The sequence below is a fragment of the Cibotium barometz genome, chromosome 5 (assembly GCF_041138505.1).
Source record: "Cibotium barometz isolate CiBa-2024 chromosome 5, ASM4113850v1, whole genome shotgun sequence".
Taxonomy (NCBI): domain Eukaryota; kingdom Viridiplantae; phylum Streptophyta; class Polypodiopsida; order Cyatheales; family Cibotiaceae; genus Cibotium; species Cibotium barometz.
In genome coordinates, this window is record NC_141050.1 from 4,578,797 (window position 1) to 4,598,023 (window position 19,227).

The following is a 19,227-nucleotide window of genomic DNA, read 5'->3' on the forward strand; positions in this document are numbered from 1 at the left end:
ATGGATCCAAATTTATCACTCTGTATTTACTAATCGTTTTTATGGTTATGTGCATAAGCCCAATGACTTGGAGCACTAAATTAGAAGAGTAAAACAAGCATATGGCAATTTTGAATAGCATTGTTACACGAACCATCGTTTTTAGGGTGGAAAATATAGGCATATTGCTTCAAAGTAGGCATTAATGTGCCTTATTGCAGTTAGTAAGGAAATCATTTACACTAGTAATAGTTTTTCAAATTATTACTTTGAATAACTCTGATGTTTTTGCGGGCAATGGGTAGATACATTTGTGTGTGTTCGAAATCACTTGAACGAGTTTTGATTTTCTTACCCATCCTCTATCGTACCTAGGTTGAGAAGAAAATTTAAAACTTACTTATGTATAGATATAATGGCGTTCTTGTCTACAGGCACTCTTATTATCGTGGATATGGTGATGAGCAGCAATGTGCCTCCAGCTTGCCATGGAGGGAACCCGGCCTTAGCCCGACATGATGGGAGCTTACGAATAAGCAAACCAGTCACGTGCTCAAGTAATCCCCTCGTGTTCAATTCTTTTTCATGACACGCTCTTCTGTGCAAGGGTTTTTCACCATCTCCCTTTTCTTGCAGCAGGAGCAGGTTTTGATCAGCTAGGGCCCGACCCTTTCACTGCTTTCAGCCGCTCTTGGAAACGCAGGAAAATCAAGGTGAAGTGCGCTTTAACTCTAGAACTGTGGTCATTTTCCTCTGCAAAGTAACCTAAAATAGATTTCATGCAATCCGAGTTTTTAAACATAGGGTTAGATTTCTCCAATTGACATGGCTTTGGTGACTTTATCCACAGACAAAACCCAAGGCTTCAAATTTCAAGTATAAGACTATGCATTATGATTTGATGTGGAATGAGGGGCCTTACAGCTCAAGTTGTGCCAAAGTTATACTAAGAGAGAAAGAGTTGGAAAGAGAGGGGATGATACAGGGGCATGCATCACATTCTGTGGACCCCCTTCTATTGGAAGGGCCAAACTCCAGCCTTGCATATGAAGCAGATGAAACTACTTCGGAAGGAAACAGTAAGAGAAAGGAGATGAAAGGGTGCAATCCTGCTGAGCTTGTGTTGGCAGGTGAGCCATACCCTTCCCTTACAACGAAAACAGATGAGCACGGTGTCAAAGGAGAAACGGTATATAACAAAACCAAAGAGGTGAAAGGGAGTGATGATTTGTGGTCTGCAGAACCTATTCTACCTGAGGAGCCTAGTTTTGGCCTTACTTTGCAAGCAGAAGAGGATTGTTTCAGAGGAGAAATAACATCCAATGTTAGGAAGGAGCTGAAAGAGGGTGATGATCTGAACTCTGTGGTAGAGGAGCCACATCTTGACCTTACATCGGAAGCAGAAGAGTATGACTACAATGGAGAGACGACATACGGCATCAGCAAGGTGACAAAAGGGGGTAAAGATCTGCAGTCTCCAGAGCCTGTTCTGGTAGAGGGGTCATACCCTCCCCTTCTGTCGGAAGGAGAAGAGGATGCGTCCCTTTCATGGCTGCCATACTACAGTGGGTGGGAGACCTTGAGCATAGAGGAGGCGTTACAACAGATGGTTGAGGTGCATTCTGCAGAAAATTATGTGGAGAAGTGTGTGTGTCTCTTGCAGAAGTGCAAGAGAAATAGATGTTTGGCAGATGCGAATCGTGTGCATGCTCACATTTGCAACAATGGGCTGGAAGATCATGGAGTTCTTGGTAGCTATCTTGTATCAATGTTTGTGGATAGTGGTAGCTTGTCCATGGCTCAGCAGGTTTTCAACAGGTTGTTTCACCACAATGAGTATTCTTGGACCTATCTCATACAAGGCTACATTGAAGGCGGGAATCCAGAGCACAGCCTGAACCTGTTTTTTAGAATGAGGGAGGCTGGAATCCGACCTAGCAAATATACATTTGTGGCCATACTGAAAGCTTGTGCCAGGTTAAAATGCATTGAAAAAGGCCAACAAATACACACAGAGATTGCCAAAGAAGGAATTGAAGAAGATCTCTTTGTTGGTAGAACTCTGGTGGATTTCTATGCTAAGTGTGGCTTATTTACAGAAGCACGTGGAGTATTTGATGAATTTCCTGGTCGTGACATATACTTGTGGACTGCTCTGAATGCTGGTTATGTTGATCGACATCTGCACAAGGAATCACTGGAGTGCTTGGAAGATATGCAAGTGGAGGGTTTATCCCCGGATGCTGTCACATTTATCTACAATTTGAAAGCTTGTGGTAGTGTTAAAGCCTTAAAGAGGGGTCACGTGCTACACATCGAGATTGTGAAAGAGGGTTTTGATTTAGATCATTTCGTTGGCAATACTTTGGTGGATATGTACGCCAAATGTGGCTCACTTTCAGAAGCATGGAGAGTGCTCAACAAGATGTCAGACCGAGATGTCGTTTCGTGGACTGCCCTAATCACGGGGTGTGTTGAATTTGGCCTAGGTGCAGATGCATTGAAATATCTAGAAAAGATGCAAGAGGATGGCGTGTCTCCTAATGCTTTCACTCATGTCTCCTGCTTGAAAGCTTGTGGCAGCACACGAGCTCTTGACAGAGGCCGAAAATTACATGCTGAGATAATGAAAGAGGGCCTTTACATGGACTATGTAGTTTGCAACTCTTTGGTAGATATGTATGCTAAATGTGGGTCACTTGAAGAAGCACACAATGTGTTTGATAAGCTGGCCATACGAGACATAATATCTTGGACCTCATTAGTTTCAGGCTATGCTGATCACGGTCCTTTTAAGGAAGCATTAAAATGTTTTGAACAAATGCAAGTAGAAGGGGTGTCCCCAAATATTGTCACTTTTGTTTGCTGCTTGAAGGCTTGTGCCAGTATGGGAGACTTAGATATGGGCCGTAAATTACACAATGACCTTGTTAAAGAGGGGTTCGAAGATTACCTTTTTGTTGGCAATTCGCTTCTAGGTATGTATGCTAGGTGTGGCTCATATTCAGAAGCACGGGCAGTGTTTGACTACCTACCTGGTCGAGATGTTGTTTCATGGACTGCCCTAATTGCAGAGTACGCTGAAGATGGGCTTGGTGAGGAAGCACTGAAGACTATGGAACAGATGCATAGTGAGGGCTTGTCTCCCAATTCTGTCACATATGTTTGCAGCTTGAAGGCATGTGGCAGTTTAGGAGCCATAGACAAGGGTCGTAAGTTACATGTTGAGATTACCAAGAGGGGACTTGAAAAAAACCCTTTCATTCTCAATGCCTTGATTGACATGTATGCAGAATGTGGAAAACCGATTGATCCTTGATGTACAAGCTCTGGCTCTTGGTTCCTTGAAGTTATGGTGACATGCATGGTAAGCTCTGGCTCTTGGTTCCTTGATGTACAGGTTCTGGCTCTTGGTTCCTTCAAGTTATGGTGGCATGCATGGTAGCCCTTGTAATAACGATCTATGCTCATTGGTATTTTGTTACATTGTTCACAAGAGCATTCTTCAGGAGCTTCCTCTTTGCATGAGTATGCAGCTGGATGCATTCCTGCTTCATGGGTTCTCTGGATAAAGGTCAGAAGCAAGAAAATAAAGATTGCATTGCAAAGCACAATGATGCACAATGATGCATGACTGGTTTTTTGGATAGTGCAGAGCAATGTTGGAAAGTTGGAAACGCTTTTGGGTTATTGAGTACACCTTAAAGGGGCACCGCAGAGCTTTGCAGGAATGCCTTTAAACGTGCAATGACGGATTGCAGCAATCATGATAATGAGGTTACATGACCATGTAGTTCTTAAGAACACACGATTCCAGTGAACACACAAGCATACAAGGAACTGGAAAAGAGAGATTTAGACTGGTGAAATGTTCCATACTGGTGGTTTGGGATATTTCTCCAGGTTCCAAAGCAATGATAATTTACGTCTCAAGGAAACAATTGAAACATATTTTGCCCATGCTGGAGTTCCCTTAAATGTTGAGCTCTACAGGAGGTGACTGGCCTAGTGAGAGCACCTGAGGAATCCATCTTTGCGGGATGATTTTCACCTACTGTCATCAGGTGAAAACTGCATCAGAGTCATAACTTCTAGGGGTGAACTGTTATTAAATTGAAATGCAATTGGCTTTTTCCATGTTTTTGAAAGTGGAAGTTGATTAGCAGTGAAATTATGCAGGAGCGTATGCTAGCTACCACATGGTAATAAGCTACCAGCTACAGCACCCAGTAGCCTAACTTATATTTGTAAGCCAGTCCTTTCTCTGTCTTTCTCCTTTATGGGTTCAACTGTAAAATGCTCATCTTTTATTTACACGCCGCCCCATAATTCAACACATTTCCATTTGTCTCCTCTTTTCAGCCGACCTTCTACTTTCCTGTTATAACAATCACTAGGAATGTAAGAAATGTTTTATCGCACGTACGTGTGCAGTGACATGGGGTTGGGTATTGCGGATATGTTCTTATCACATGAGATGGTTCAGGCAGGGGTTTGCACATGCATATTTTTTAAATTCATGAAGATAAGAAATCTAGTGGATTAAAAACTGAGAAAAGCATACTCTACGTGTAGTTTATCGCATTTTCATGAGATTCGCAAAGACATAAATAATCCAGTCTGATTGCAGTGAGAGGAGAGATTCGCATAAAGGGGAGAAAGAAAAAATCCACGCTGATTGCGATGAGAGAGAGAAACTTGAGGGTGGAGAGATAATTGGGGCTGATTTAGATGAGAGAAGATTCAGAGGGTGGAAATTTCAGGGCTGTGTTGAATAATCCAGACTAATGTTGCGATGAGAAGAGAAATTCGCAGGGTGGAGAGAAAAAATGGAGTTCCAGGCTGTTTTTTTTTTTCCCGGGATTATCTACAGTTCAGAGAGAATATGCATTAACTCTTCATCCCGAGTCGCGGTTGCCATTAGTTCCCTCTTCTTGTAGACCAACTGTGACTCCGTATCTCTTATTTCTTCCAAGGTATTATCACCATCATCATCCATCTTATCCACAAGAATCTCATTCACAGTCGCGGTTGCCATGAGTTCCCTCTTCTTGTAGACCAACTGTGACTCCGTATCTCTTATTTCTTCCAAGGTATTATCACCATCATCATCCATCTTATCCACAAGAATCTCATTCAGTTCTTCTATCTCAGCCCGTAACAGTTCCGTCGTATCCTTTAGTGCACTCCTCATCTGCAGAACCAAGGAGTTCTTCAATCCCTGCAGTATATCAAACTGTTTTTTTGAAGCATCATATTTCTACTAATCCAAGCATTCGATAGAAAAGCCGATTTTCACATACATCCACATCCACATTCCCATTCACATCTATACATCCACATCTACATCCACATTCACATCTATGCATATACATCCTCGTGCATACATCCACATTCACATTTACATCTATACATCCATATCTACATCCACATTCACATCTATGCATATACATCTTCATGCATACATCTACATCCACATTCACATCTATGCATATACATCTTCATGCATACATCCATTTTCACATTCATACATCCACACTCCCATCTCCACATCCACACATCCACATACATACATCCATTTCCACATTCATTTCCACATTCATTTCCACATATCCACATACATACATACATCCATTTCCACATTCCCATTCATATAACCCCATATGCCTTCACATCTAAACTTTTACATCACATCCATTCTCGCCCTATCTCACAACCCATATACATCTTATCCTATCACATACACTTCTTACCTCATCCCATACACATCTTAATTCATCTTATCACCTCCTAACTTATTTCATAAGCATCTTATCACCTCTTATCACATCTTATACACCTCTTATCACATCCTATTACATCTCATTTCTATTTATAGAATACAAGAGAATTCTTATATTTGATATAAGATTTCTTTACACATTTATTTATGCATAAATTCCATTTAAGGAGATTAATACTTTCGAAGTAAAAATCAATCTTTTATTCATCTTCCTATGCATAAATTCATTTTAAATGAAAATGACACTTTTGAATTAAAATTCAATCTTTTATACATCTTCCTATGCATGAATTCAATTTAGATGAGAATGACACTCACCTATTTGCTTCCCCCAACAGAAGCTCTTTCAAGTTAAGCTCTTGTGGATGATTGTGTGATAGATGCATCGCTATAAAAAGGAGAGCACCGGTTTAACTTTCTGGCAAAAGATGAAGAGATGAGGAATAGTTTCCACCTCTTGCCTGCAACCCTGACATGTTCCATTGCCTATCTGTTGGCACATGGAGCAAGGGAGTGATGCTAGAACAACAGTAATGAAACTGTATAGCAGAAATGACAGGATTGAAAGTACAATGTCACGTCAATATAATCCTAACTTAGGACTAACTGTCCTAAGTGTCCTAGGCTAGAATAGGACTAAGTGTACCTACATGTACTAAGTGTCATAACTAGATCTAGACTAGCTAGCCTACAAGCTACAAGGCCATACCAAGGTACAAGTGACAACAAAGCCCCTCCATGGCATGGCTGAAGTATCTTGGAAACGTCTCAGAGATACATGTTTGTCCAAAAAAGGATATAGCAACCTATGAAAGTACAGGGATGTCGATATCAAGTAACAAAGGGAAACAAGTTAAAAAGCTTCAAACTTGGGTCGAGGTAGCGCTTTGGTAAAGATATCGGCCACATTGTCTTGTGTCGGAACATAAGATAGCTGAATATCCCTTGTTGACAGTCATTCCCTGACATAATGATAGTGAATCTCAATGTGCTTGGTGCGAGCATGAAACACTGGGTTGCGTGCAATGGCCAAACCACTCTGAGAATTAGTGTAGATAATGGTGGGAGAGGTCTAACCAACATCTAGATCTGCAAGAAGCTTTCAAAGCCATACACATTCCACTGTAGCGGTAAAGGTTGCTCTGTACTTAGCCTCACAGCTGGCAGTAGCAACTGTAATCTGCTTTTTGCTGAACCAAGAAATACATGACGTGCCAAGCATAAAACAGTTGCCGCTATGGGACACTCTAGTGTCATAACAACCAGCATGGTCACTGTTTTTAAAAGCATGCATGGTAAGTAAGAAAGTGTCACTATAAAGAAGGCCCAAATTTGTGGTGCCTTTCAAGTTCTTGAAAACACGCTTCACTGCTTGCCAATCTGCTGAACTAAGAAACTGCATACTACAAAGCAGGCTGTGTATGACATAAGTAGATCAGGCATCCAACAGCTTGTTGATAAAGTGTAACATCAAATGAACCACTGGCATCATCCATAGAGAAATGAAAACCAGGTTCCAAAGGTGTGGACACTGGTTTGCAATCCTCAAACTGAAACCTCTGCAAAGGCTGTCCAATATATTTGGAATGAGTCATCATGATGTCCCCCTTGACATGAACAAACTAAATGCCAAGATAATAGTGAAGAAGTCCCAAATCTAACATTTCAAAAGACTTCTTTTAATCAGCCTTAAATGCTGCAATATGCTAGGGATCAGATCCAGTCAAGAGCATGTCATCAACATATAAAATCAAAATATAGGGTGCTCTTTGTAGGGCTATTCTGAAAACCAATGGTAATAAGATAGGCATGTATTTTAGCATACCAAGCACGGGGTTCCTGCTTCAATCCATAAAGGGCCTTACGCAGCCGGCATACCTTATTTTCATAACCCTTAATTTCAAAGCCAAGAGGTTGAGTGACATACACCTCCTCAAGAATCACCATGCAGAAAGGTAGTCTTAATGTCTAGTTGATGCGCTTGCCAATGATGATGTGCTGCAATTGCTATGACACATCTGATGGTAGTGATGCATGAGGTGGGGGCAAATGTTTCCTCAAAATCAATACCCTGCTGCATAACCCTTTGCAACAAGACGGGCTTTATAGCGGGCAACACTGCCATCAGCCTTCCTTTTGATTTTGTAGACCCACTTTGTGCCTATAGCACATTTGCCAGCAGGCAAATCACACAACTCCCAAGTGCCATTCTGATGAATAGAGTCTAGCTCAGACTGCATTGCATCCATCCAATCCTTGCTATCGAATGCATCCTTGTGACACAATGGCTCTTCATTGCAAGCCATAGCAACTAATGCAACCTCCACTAAGTGTCCCTACATGTGACGAGAAGCTCCTCATGTGCGGGCAGCCAAGGGTTCAGCTTGTTTGCTGCCCCTTAATGTGTCTAACATCCATCTGGGGGCTGTTTTATGCTGTCTTATGACAGCTCTTTCATCTTCCATTGCTCTGTCTGTGACACCCTGATCAAGAGAGGGTAAATCATGCTGCAAATCAGAATTATCTGAGGGCTGTAAAGAATTTGCAGGTGGCTGAGTTGGAGTCTACCCTGACTCATCAATCTCTGGAGCAGATCTGAACAAAGGCAGCAGTGTATCAAACACATATGATGCATCAATAGTGGGCTGTTTTTGACTGAGTCCAGCAAGGGCATAACTAAGTGCTCAACAAAGATAACAGCTTTGCTGACAATGATCTTCCCCGTACAGGGTTGGTATAATCTGTACCCTTTGCTCTCTGCACTGTAGCCAATAAATATGCATTTGACTGCTTTGTCTTCAAGCTTATGTCGAAGGTGAGAAGGCACATGTGCATAGGCAAGGCATCCAAATACCCTCATATGAGAAATGATTGTCTTGCATCCTGTCCATGCTTCGTAAGGTGTAACTGTCTTCAATGCCCTAGTTGGTGTGATCTGTTAAGCACATAATTTACACACATAACTGCATCCAACCAAAATCTGTTAGGCAAAGACTTGCCTTTCATCATACATCTGGCCATCTCCATCAATGTTCTATTCTTCCATTCTGCCACACCATTCTGTTGAGGTGTGTAAGGGACTGTGCACTGATGTATAATACCTCGAGATGCCAAAAAATCTGCAAACTCATGAGATAGGTACTCACCCCCCCTGTCAGTACAGAGTGTAACCAGCTTGTTTCCACTCTTATTCTCCACCAAAGCAAGTATTCTTTTAAAGCATTTGGACACATCAGACTTGGATTTCAATGGATAAACCCAAGTGTGTCGAGTAAAATCATCCATAAATGTGACAAAGTAGAGATATCCTCCAATGGATACTGTCCTCGATACTGTCCTCATGGAACCACATACATCACCATGAACTAGATGCAATTTATGGGCTGCACCAACACTGCCATCTTTGTGAAAAGAAAATCGATGCATCTTGCCAAGCAAGCATCCTTCACAAATGTGTTTAGCAGGGACATTTGTATTACTTTTTACATCATATAATTATTTTACGTATTCTAAGTCATGGGCCGGGCTTGTCGGCACCACATGATCGCCGATGAGAGGCGCACCTCGAATTTCATCAGGATAAGGGTTAGGATCGGCCGGCCATGTGTGGGCGCCCATGTGTGAACAACAAGGTCACATATAAAAGTCAAATGTAACCTAAAACCTCTCATTCTCTGAGTGTTGAATACAAGGAGTGCTCTTGCTTCATCTTCTCCATCTCCTTCTTCAGTGTGTGTGTGTGTGTGTGTGTGTGTGTGAGAGAGAGAGAGAGAGAGAGAGAGAGAGAGAGAGAGAGAGAGAGAGAGAGAGAGAGAGAGAGAGAGAGAAGGTGTAGTGATTGAGCATTGCGTGGTGGCACGCCGGCGGCGAGGCGGTAGAGCAGCGACGGCGGCTCCTTCTTCATCGCGGCGTGAGAATCCTTCACGACGGCGGTCTGAGCAGTGAGTGACACACCATTGCTCCCTGTTTTGAGCTTGCTGGTTTTCTAGTTGTGTGCTTGCAGCCATTTGTGGCTCGCACACGGTGCTTGGCAGGTCCCTAGCTTCGACACGTGCGGCAAGAGCGCACATTTTTAGCACTGCTGTTGGGGAATTGCCCTACACCAAGCTCTAGATGCAGCTCGGGCTTCTATTTGAAGTCTATTTTATCTTGCAGGAAAGGCAAAGAGAGGCGTGTTTGTGTGTATGCTACTGTGTGCAGGTTTGTGGAGCTGTGTGTGTGTTTGCTGCTGTTCTTCAGACATTTTTCAGTTCTATTTGCTTCATTTTCTGCACATTTCAGTTCTGTGTTAGCTGTTAGTTTGTGCATGCGTGCGTGTAGACAGAGGGTAGAAGAGCTGCTGCGCGCTGTGCATGTCGTGTTGGCAGCCTCCACCGGGAGAGGACACCACGACGGCAAGCGGCCAGCCCTAGGTGTACATGAGCTAAAACATTATCCTTAAGATTCTTTTTTTTAAAAAATAAAAAAATTAAATAAAAATAAAAAATAAAAAAATTAAATCAACCCAACTCGCGTGGAAAGAAATTTTTTATTGAAAAAAATTTGAAAAAGAAAAAACCCCCAATTGACCCCGTCGGTCTTCATATATATATATATATATATATAGAAGAGTGAGCCTCCATAGCTTTCTCTCAAGTGAAAGCTTAAGAGGAGTGAATCTCTATATATAGTCTACCTCCCCAAGGAGTGGAGTGGGCATGTGGGACAAAGCCTTTATCTTTCCTCCCACCACAGGCACCCTTGGACTTTCTAATTTAAGCCTCACACCTAAGCATAAATAGAGTGTTCTGAGGGCCACGGGAGCTCTGGATAGGCGAACACTGTGCTGTAAAGCACGCTAGGATCCCTTGAACGATACGCTCGTCTTGAGCTATCACACGTCTTAGTCCAATTTCGACCATAAGTAAGGGGGTAAAAACGGGTTGAAAACAAGACAAAAACAAGTAAAAACGGGGTGCGAAACACCTGAGAAACCACTTGTGAGGGCATTCAAGGGTAGTTACCAATGCCCGTAGGATATCCACGTCACATGCATCTACGCTCTGGTTGGGTGCTAGAGTCTGAGCAACTAGAAAGCGTTTCAGTTTTACGCAGGCTCACACCATCCCTCCACGTTAGCATCTTGGCCTTCAGTTGGAACCCAAGGAAGTGCAACCCAAGATCCACAAATAGCGGCTAGTGACTCGTCCTCTGTCTCTCAAGTCATGGAAGGGCATCCTACCCATAACTTTGAGGAAGCAAGCCAAAACGTGCCAATTTGGGCCCCACAACCCGGTTCTAGCATGTTTAGTCGTCTAATAGAGAATTTTAGTAGAGCTACGCGCTCTGAACCTGTGACAAGTGAAGTAAACGAAGGAGGTGGGGAAGTAGATTCGCCATTCACATCTCATGTAGACCCTGCCCTCCCAAAGAGTGTCCATGTGGATATTCTACCCACTTCATGTAATGAAGGCCCTACTGAGCTACCACCTTCTGACGCTCTTCCTAAAGTAGAGGCCCCTAGAAGTCAAACCACAAGAAGTGACATTGTGTCCACTTCGAGAGAACCTTTTGGCACGCCAAGTTTAGATGGGATATTTCTCAATGAAAATTGGGAATATGACCTACACACGGAGACTCTGACTGACCTATACACGAGTTACACATACCATGTAGGTTGGTTAGAAGTCATACGATCTACATCTAGTGCCACCAATCTAGATGAACAACAACAAATGATATGTGAAGTTATCCATAGAATTATCCAATTCGAGAGACAGAATAGGGGAGTGAACCTAGTTGCAATTGGCTCTATGAGATTTTTGGATACGGGCAAGGCTAAACAACCAACCCTATCACAATTGGAGACTCCCTCGGTGAGTCCCCTAGATCCTTCGTATGAGATTTTTGGATACGGGCAAGGCTAAACAACCAACTCTATCACAATTGGAGACTCCCTCGGTGAGTCCCGTAGATCCTTCGTATGTTGTTTCGCCTGGAGTCTCAATGCAGGTTGAGCCCACGAGCAGTAACTTTAGCTTTCCAACTTTGGCTCAACTTTCCATTAGGGAATCCACAATGCCTACTCCGATGATGAACATGACGAAAAGTGCACCCGTTACCACTGTAGTTAGTACAACAGCGCTACCTAGTGGTACAGTACCTACAACAGTGCGTACCAGTGCATATCGACCATATGTACCTATCGCTACTCATGCTCATGTAGCTCTTACGCCTCCTGTTATGCCAATGGCGTATGCTCCACAAATGCCTTATCAGAACCCTTATCCAAGAGGAGCTATGCCTAGTCACATATCATATCCTGCGTCAGCTGCATACATACCAAGACCAATGCCAACTCCTGTCAACCAGGCCATCCCAGAAGTGCCTCCACCAGCTATGCCTGCTCACTTAGGTGATCTAGCAGCGTTTGCTCAAACGATCGGACGATCTATTGCGGAAAACATGCATGGCATATCTGAGAGAGAGCCTAGAAGCAAGGCGGTACAAGTTGCCAAGCTCACTCAGAACTTCAGTGGTAAAACGAAGATGTTAGGAAGCACATTGAAGTTTTTGAACACGTGTGTGATTCCTTGGAAGAGCACAATGAGCTACATAAGTGTAAAGCCTTAGGCTTAACCTTGAGTGAAAAAGCCGGAGATTGGTATCGAACTTTAAGGGTTGAAGAGCGTACTCACTATCCCACTCTCAAGAGATTGTTCTTGAAAGAATACATACGTGAGGGTGTGCTTTGGGGTGTAGCATCTCAACTCCAAAAAGCTGAACGCGAGGAAGGAGAGTCAGTGAGAGACTTTATTAGTTAACTAAAGCTTCTAAATTCTCGTTGTACTCCCGAGATGAGCGCTTCAATAACAACCAACTTCTTGATAGATTCATCCGAGGATTACGCCATGAGGACATATACAATGGCCTAGTCTCATTAGAGGTCTTGCGACGTGGAAAGCAGTCATTGCTAATGCAATCCAGTTAGAAGACAACTTGATGATTGCAGGTAAAAAGGTATCTTCGGAGACAAAGTCTGTTAGTTCGCAAGTATCTGGGCTCGAGCCAATGACTATAAAACCTATTGCCAAGGAGCCTAAGATATCCGAAATGTCTATAGCTGACCTTACTAAGGCTCTCCAAGAATACTTTAAGGGTAATCGAGCTCCTCAAAATAGCCATATGTACCCAAGAAGAGAGCAACAATGGTGTTCGGTTTGCTTAGGACCACATAGCACGAGTGAATGTCCCACATTCAAAGTTAAATTCAATGGGACTTGCAATACATGTGGTAAGTATGGCCATCAATCTAAGGATTGCCTAGTACTTAAGCGTATAACCAGGCACCACTAGCCTGGTCAAACACACCTCAAGTACCCGCACTAATTCCTGCACCACCTGTCGAGCAACCGTCACAACACATAGTTCCAAGGAACCCAAATTTAGTCCAGTCTGTGCCGTTACCACCGCTAGTGCTAGGACCACAACCTTCGCATCCGAGGGTTACCCCTATAAACCAGATGGGTTGTGAGTCACATAGTGCGTGTGGGGATTATAAAGAGGATATAGACCCCACTGTTCCATATGGGATTGATACGTTTGAAATGACTCCCCAGTATTACATGGAGGATCGATATATCAAGCGGTTCCTCTCGCCACAAGAGGGCAAAACCTTAATACCTTTGTGCCAGGAGACCCCCTCTTCAATGCTACGATTGTGGTGGACCGCATTGTGTAGCGGAGTGCCCTAATAGGCTACAGAAGATCGCTACTCAAATGCAACCAAATCAAGGGAGCACGTCGGGAATGCCGGTACTTACATGTAATCGTTGTGGCATAGATCATTTGATTGCTCAATGTCCACATAATCCAAGTGCACCCAAGATTACGCCATTGAATTTGGTTGAGGTCACCAATGAGGCACTAGGAACCACACCTGTTGTTGTACCCGCAAATGTAGTCACACGGTCAATGCTTCAAAATCAAAACTACATTCTTGAAGAGAGGGATACTGCATCAATTGCTCGAGCAAAGAAAAAGAAAACGCGACGGAAGAGATCGCTTAATGCCACAAGCTCCAAACCTAGTTCAAAGACTAATATAGGGACAGGAGACGACCCTGTGTATATGAATGATCCTGAAGATGATTCTGATTCAATAGAAACGACCAAAGTCACTACTTTAAGGGAGGAACCCACTCGAGAGCGCAACGAAGGAGAATCAAGCAAAGACATAAATTGGGGGAAACAAAAGGAAACTCCTCCTGCCCCACAACCAAGTCAGCTAATGCCCTCTCGACTACCTAGACTGACTGAGACTCTCAAAGACAAGCCACGTGGGCCAAAAACCCTCAAGAAAAAGATTGGGACTTACCCAAACCCAGTAGAGGAGATTTAACGAGTGCAACACTTAAGGGGTTTGGTGGAAGAAACACAAAGAGAACTGGAGCCAGAACCTAGAAAAATCAAGATTCGAGACACAGTGTTTCCTACACAAGTTCAGCCTCACAGGAGCCATAAACCGTTAGCTATACCTAGTATCATTCAGGAAGAAAGTGAGGATAGGACATCAGGAAGTGGATAGACACCCTTCTTGCTTGAAAGAATGTTTAGTGAGGGAATGCCTTACCCCATCGAAGAAAAAGTGATTCCATCTTCACCAGTCCCTAGTCAAGGGCCGATATCTCAAAAAGTACCGTTGAATGTGTCAACACTAATGGATATCATGTCCTCTGAAATCAGAACCACGATTATATCCAAGTTATACGGAGATCTTGAGCTATTCTTAGCTCTTCGGGCATTTCTCAATGGAGAACTGAAGGTGGGGTTACCACAATTTGCAAATATGGATAGACGTGACACGCTTCAAGATGTGGAGGAACATTTGGATCTACAGCCCAACCTAGGTGAAGACTCGGTCGTTGAAATACCTGTTAACAAGTTGGGACAGTACTTTGAAGGTGATGAATCTAATGCAGCCCTCCCCATTACTACCAAGGGATTAACTCTAAAGGGAATCCTTGATGGTGGTGCTGGAGTGAGCATTGTGACTAAAAATTGATGGGAATCTATGGGAAGACCTCACCTAGAAGTCACAAACATAGTGGTTAAGATGGCAAACAGAACTATAGCTAAACCTAATGGAATGCTAAGGACCTTAAGATCAAGGTTCTAGGATACAAGGTAAGGCATACCTTCATTGTAATGGATTTCTTTGAGCATCCTATGTCATATCAAATGATCTTAGGACGTCCTTTCATGAGGGAAGCACAAATGGTACATGACTGGTCGAAAAACCATGTCTACTTACAATTCCAGGACTCTGTCATTCGAGTTGATCTTGAGAATGGTCGTGCGCATTCTTTAGGAAGCAAGGTTATCATTGATAATTGATCGGATACCACTATTCACTCAGCCCCATTAAGGTATTGCTATACATGCAAAAAGGAGACCGATGATGGGAAAGATTCTCCTTATATGGATGTCCTACCGGGCATGACTGAGTCAGATAACGTAGATTGGGTACACCTAGCGGCAACCATAGACACATGGGAAAATAGAGGCACAAGTTGGGTAACACCTGAGGGGTAAGATATGCCACCATTAGTGCCAGTAAACATGATAGGTGTTCTGCACTTGACTTTTGATGGCAAGAAAGTGGCAAACTCCCTTGACACTGAAAGTAGCTAAGACTCTGACCAATGCGACTCCGAGTCATAATCTCAAGAAGAAACTGACTCTGAGCCTGATAGGGGGTATGAATTGAATATTCACCCAAGTGTGGAAGCCACGTGCTCAAGGCCTAGGACAGTAACCTCTTGCAGTTCATCCGAGAGTGAGGGGGACACAAGTGACGATCAATCAAGTGACTATGAATCTGATATAAACAAAAATCAAAAACTAGGTAAGAAGAAGACGAGACATAAGCGACAACGCTATCGAGCTAATGTACGAGCTAGAATAAACAAAGAGAGATCCACTGCAAAATGGCTTACTCATGTAGGAGCATATGACGCTCATCGAAAGTTAGTGGATAATTGGGGAGAATACCTCCAAAGTGTCATGTGGTGTAGTTCGCAACCTCATGACATCGCCCAATTAGAAATCGAAGAGAAGTCAAAACTAAGTCATACTGCGAGAAGGCGTCAAAACCGAGAGTTAGCTCAGCAACAAAAGGAAGCGAAATTTAAAGAAAAAAGCATGGCACAACAAGAACCGGTAGACTTACACCCCGCACCCGAGCATTTCAAATCTTTTACCACGGGGGAACGTAAAGTCGTCTACACAAAATCCCAACGAACGTCTACCAATGGGAGTAGTGGTGTCTACGATGGCCTGACGGTAGTTAAGGAGATAGAACTAGCGGATCCAGGTGAGGAGTCTAAACCAGTTTTTATTGCTCAAAACCTCACCAAGATGGAAGAACCTACACTTAAGATGCTTCTTAAAGAATTCAAGGACATATTTGCTTGGGCATACCATGATATGAAGGGTGTTCCACCCTCTGTGGTGTGCAACACACAATTCCAATGATTAACACTGCTAAACCAGTCCAGCAACGTCCCTACCCAATGAATCCTAAGTATGCAAAGATTGTACAAGAGAAAATTGAAAAGCTTATAAAATGTGGATTCATATACCCTATTGAGCACTCAGAATGGGTTTCTCCGATAGTCATTGTACCAAAGAAGAATGGGAAACTCAGAGTATGCGTTGATCTCAAAAAGGTTAATGCAACCACCAGAAGAGATCATTACCACTTGCTGTATTCGGAACATGTGCTTGAAAGAGTTACAGAGGCAGCTTTTTAGATGGGTACTCTGGTTATAATAATCAGATCACAATTGCAGTAGAGGAATAAGCTAAAATAGCTTTTATAATGGAGTTTGGAGTGTTTGCCTTTCGCGTCATGGCCTTTGGCTTAACCATTAGCTTTGCCAGCCGCTAGTTGAACGATGCTGAAATGCACTAAGCGGCTACGGAGCGAGAAGGGTTGGCAATGATATATGCAGTAAAGAAATTTCGTTATTACCTTCTTGCCACCAAGTTTGTTTTCTATGTGGATCATCAAGCATTGTTGTATTTGGTGAACAAACCATGCTCCACAGGAAGAATCACACAATGGTTGTTGATTCTTCTTGAGTTTGATTTCACTGTTGTTGTGAGACCTGGCAAAAAACATGTCATGGCTGATCATTTGTCTTGCATACCTAATGGTGAAGCTCCTACGGGAGTTGATGACTTACCTGACATTTCCTTGTTTTCATGGTGGAGACAATGCCTGAATGGAGTGAGACGATTGTTAACTTCTTGGTTAATGGTTTTCCACCCAAAGAGCTTCGTAAAGATCTAGCTCGAAAGCTGATCAAGGAATGTGAACCCTATTGCCTAATGACTGGGACTATTTATAAAAGAGGAAAGGATGACGTTCTTAGGCGTTGTGCCCGAGAGGATGAGTATCTATATATTTTACAAGAGGCACATATGGGCGTAGCCGGTGGTCACTTTTCAGGAGACTTAACTGCGCGAATCTACTCCTTATTATCCACAAAAGCGAATGGCCAAGCCGAGAGTACCAACAAGACCTTAATCTCTATTATTTTGACAAAGACAGTTGAGGCTCATCGCATGGATTGGGATCTAAAGCTTACGTCAGCTTTATGGGCCTATCGTATTGCGTACAAAGTGGCTATTAATTGCACACCATTCAAGAAAGTATATGGCCAAGAAGCAGTCGTGCCGTGGGATTTTGTCATTCCTAGTCTTCGTGTTGCTACTCAAGAGGGCTAGGATGGTAATCCCTTAGTAGAGCGTTTGTATATCCTTAAGCGGTTTGATGAAGAAAGACAATTGGCGGTGTACAATGCCCTTGTAGAGAAGGATAGAAGGAAGAAATGGTTTGATCGCCACCTGAAAAACAAGGACATCAAAGTTGGGGATAAAGTCCTGACGTATGGAGTGCGTAACAAAAAGAAGAAGCTAAAATATGCTGGTAAGGGACCGTACAGAGTATGTGAAATTGCCCCGCAAGGTACCATCCGAGTGGAGACTCTCGATGGAGTTGAAACCATTGGATTCCTCAATGGGAGTAAATTCAAAAGATATTATGACCCCCTAAGCCAAGAGGAATTACATGCAATCCATTCAGAAGAAGGCAGCTAAAGAACAGGCTGAGCTTAATACAAGCGAGAGTTTAAGCTAAAGAACGTTAGCAGCATGTTAGGCGCCAACGAGAGGCCAACTTGGGAATTACGCAAGCATTTTTCGAGGAGGCAGAGGAGGATTCACTAGAATCTGACCCGCCTCTACGATACCCAATTGAGCTACAGAGTCCTTACGAGAAGGTGCTATATAATGCATTATTGGATACGGGAGCTATCCACAGGAAGCTTCTAGCTCCTCATGCCATTCACATGTTGATATAGAAGTTTCTGCACGCTCTACACCTACCCTTGTCAATACCCACCAAGAAACCAATGAGTCTACATCTCCCCTTGTAAATGTATTGTCGGAAGCCATAACCTCCGTTTGTTCATGGGAGCGTACACTACCATCTCTGTAACTTGATGCGGCCACAAGGGTCATAAAAAGCTATCTGCCCACATCACCACCTATAACCCACTCGACAAATTGGTTCCAAGGGGCTACAACATCATTGCAAAAAAATTGATCTACCCACCAAGGAAGGGGGGAGCATGTACTCACATTCGACATTCTATTGCTTCCTCCCTAACCTTCTCCCCTGACCATGTTACTTCCAAATTCGAGGGAATGTATATATATAGCTCCATACACAAAAAAAGAAAAGAAAAGAAAAAAAATATAGTAAAAAGAGCAAGAGCACATTAAGAGGAGAGTTATCCGCACACAATTAGAAACAAGATTGACCTGTCTTCATGAACCTACTGATGCTATATCTGTGTTTGCAGATATGGCAGATGCACGAGCATCACACACTTCATCCACTCCCACCTTTGGTGAGAGGTACCATCTGTACCTTTCTCAGATATTTCACATGTGCTATCCTGTAATTAAAATCAAATTGGGTCATATAGATGTACTAGAGAGCGAGGGAAATGTTGCGGAATTAAAATGGCTAATTCACCTATTGACCACACGACTGACCCCTACTCCGTAGGACGTATCCCCGATAGCCCAAGTCTTTACTTTTCCACAGGATGACTATCCTCACATAGTTACATTCTTGACGAGTCTATGTGGATGGGAGGACGAAAAAGATATATCTGACGAGATGAGTGGACGGATGAGACTCATGGCACTACCGAGGCTGAATTTATTTATTTGGATGATGCGGATAGAGGCTTTAGCCTTAGGGCTACAGCCAAAACTCACATCCTCTTACCTTGATCCTCAGTATTAGTGTGGTGGACTGGTAGGTAGGTTAGTGTTTTCAAGTTGTTTCTAGTTTTGTGTCCTTAAACAAGTCCTTATTTTTTCCCACTGATGTGCCTCTCGAGGTATAGT

General features: G+C 43.0%; 1 protein-coding gene across 3 annotated transcripts; it reads left to right on the plus strand.

Annotated features, from left to right (window-relative positions):
• The first annotated feature begins 269 nt into the window (after positions 1 to 269).
• LOC147637984 (pentatricopeptide repeat-containing protein At4g18520, chloroplastic-like) lies at positions 270 to 4,332 on the plus strand. 3 transcript variants are annotated; one of them, XR_015265696.1, is made up of 4 exons: positions 270 to 536; positions 616 to 692; positions 830 to 4,043; positions 4,159 to 4,332. XR_015265696.1 is itself a non-coding variant. In XM_086797271.1 (3 exons), exons 1-3 carry the CDS (start codon positions 395 to 397, stop codon positions 3,296 to 3,298), a joined length of 2,688 nt encoding a protein of 895 aa, XP_086653397.1. In that variant the 5' UTR covers positions 270 to 394; the 3' UTR covers positions 3,299 to 4,332. The 3 variants fall into 3 exon arrangements, 2 of the variants coding, with proteins under 2 accessions (XP_086653397.1, XP_086653407.1); XM_086797271.1 differs by having other exon boundaries at positions 830 to 4,332; XM_086797281.1 differs by having other exon boundaries at positions 619 to 692; positions 830 to 4,332.
• The last annotated feature ends 14,895 nt before the right edge of the window (positions 4,333 to 19,227 follow it).

Bases quoted from the DNA above. Each gene is read 5' to 3' on its own strand.
- LOC147637984 (XM_086797271.1), top strand. From the start codon at position 395: ATGGCGTTCTTGTCTACAGGCACTCTTATTATCGTGGATATGGTGATG. The intron at 537-615 runs GTAATCCCCTCG...CTTTTCTTGCAG, and splicing joins CAAACCAGTCACGTGCTCAA to CAGGAGCAGGTTTTGATCAG. The intron at 693-829 runs GTGAAGTGCGCT...CTTTATCCACAG, and splicing joins GGAAACGCAGGAAAATCAAG to ACAAAACCCAAGGCTTCAAA.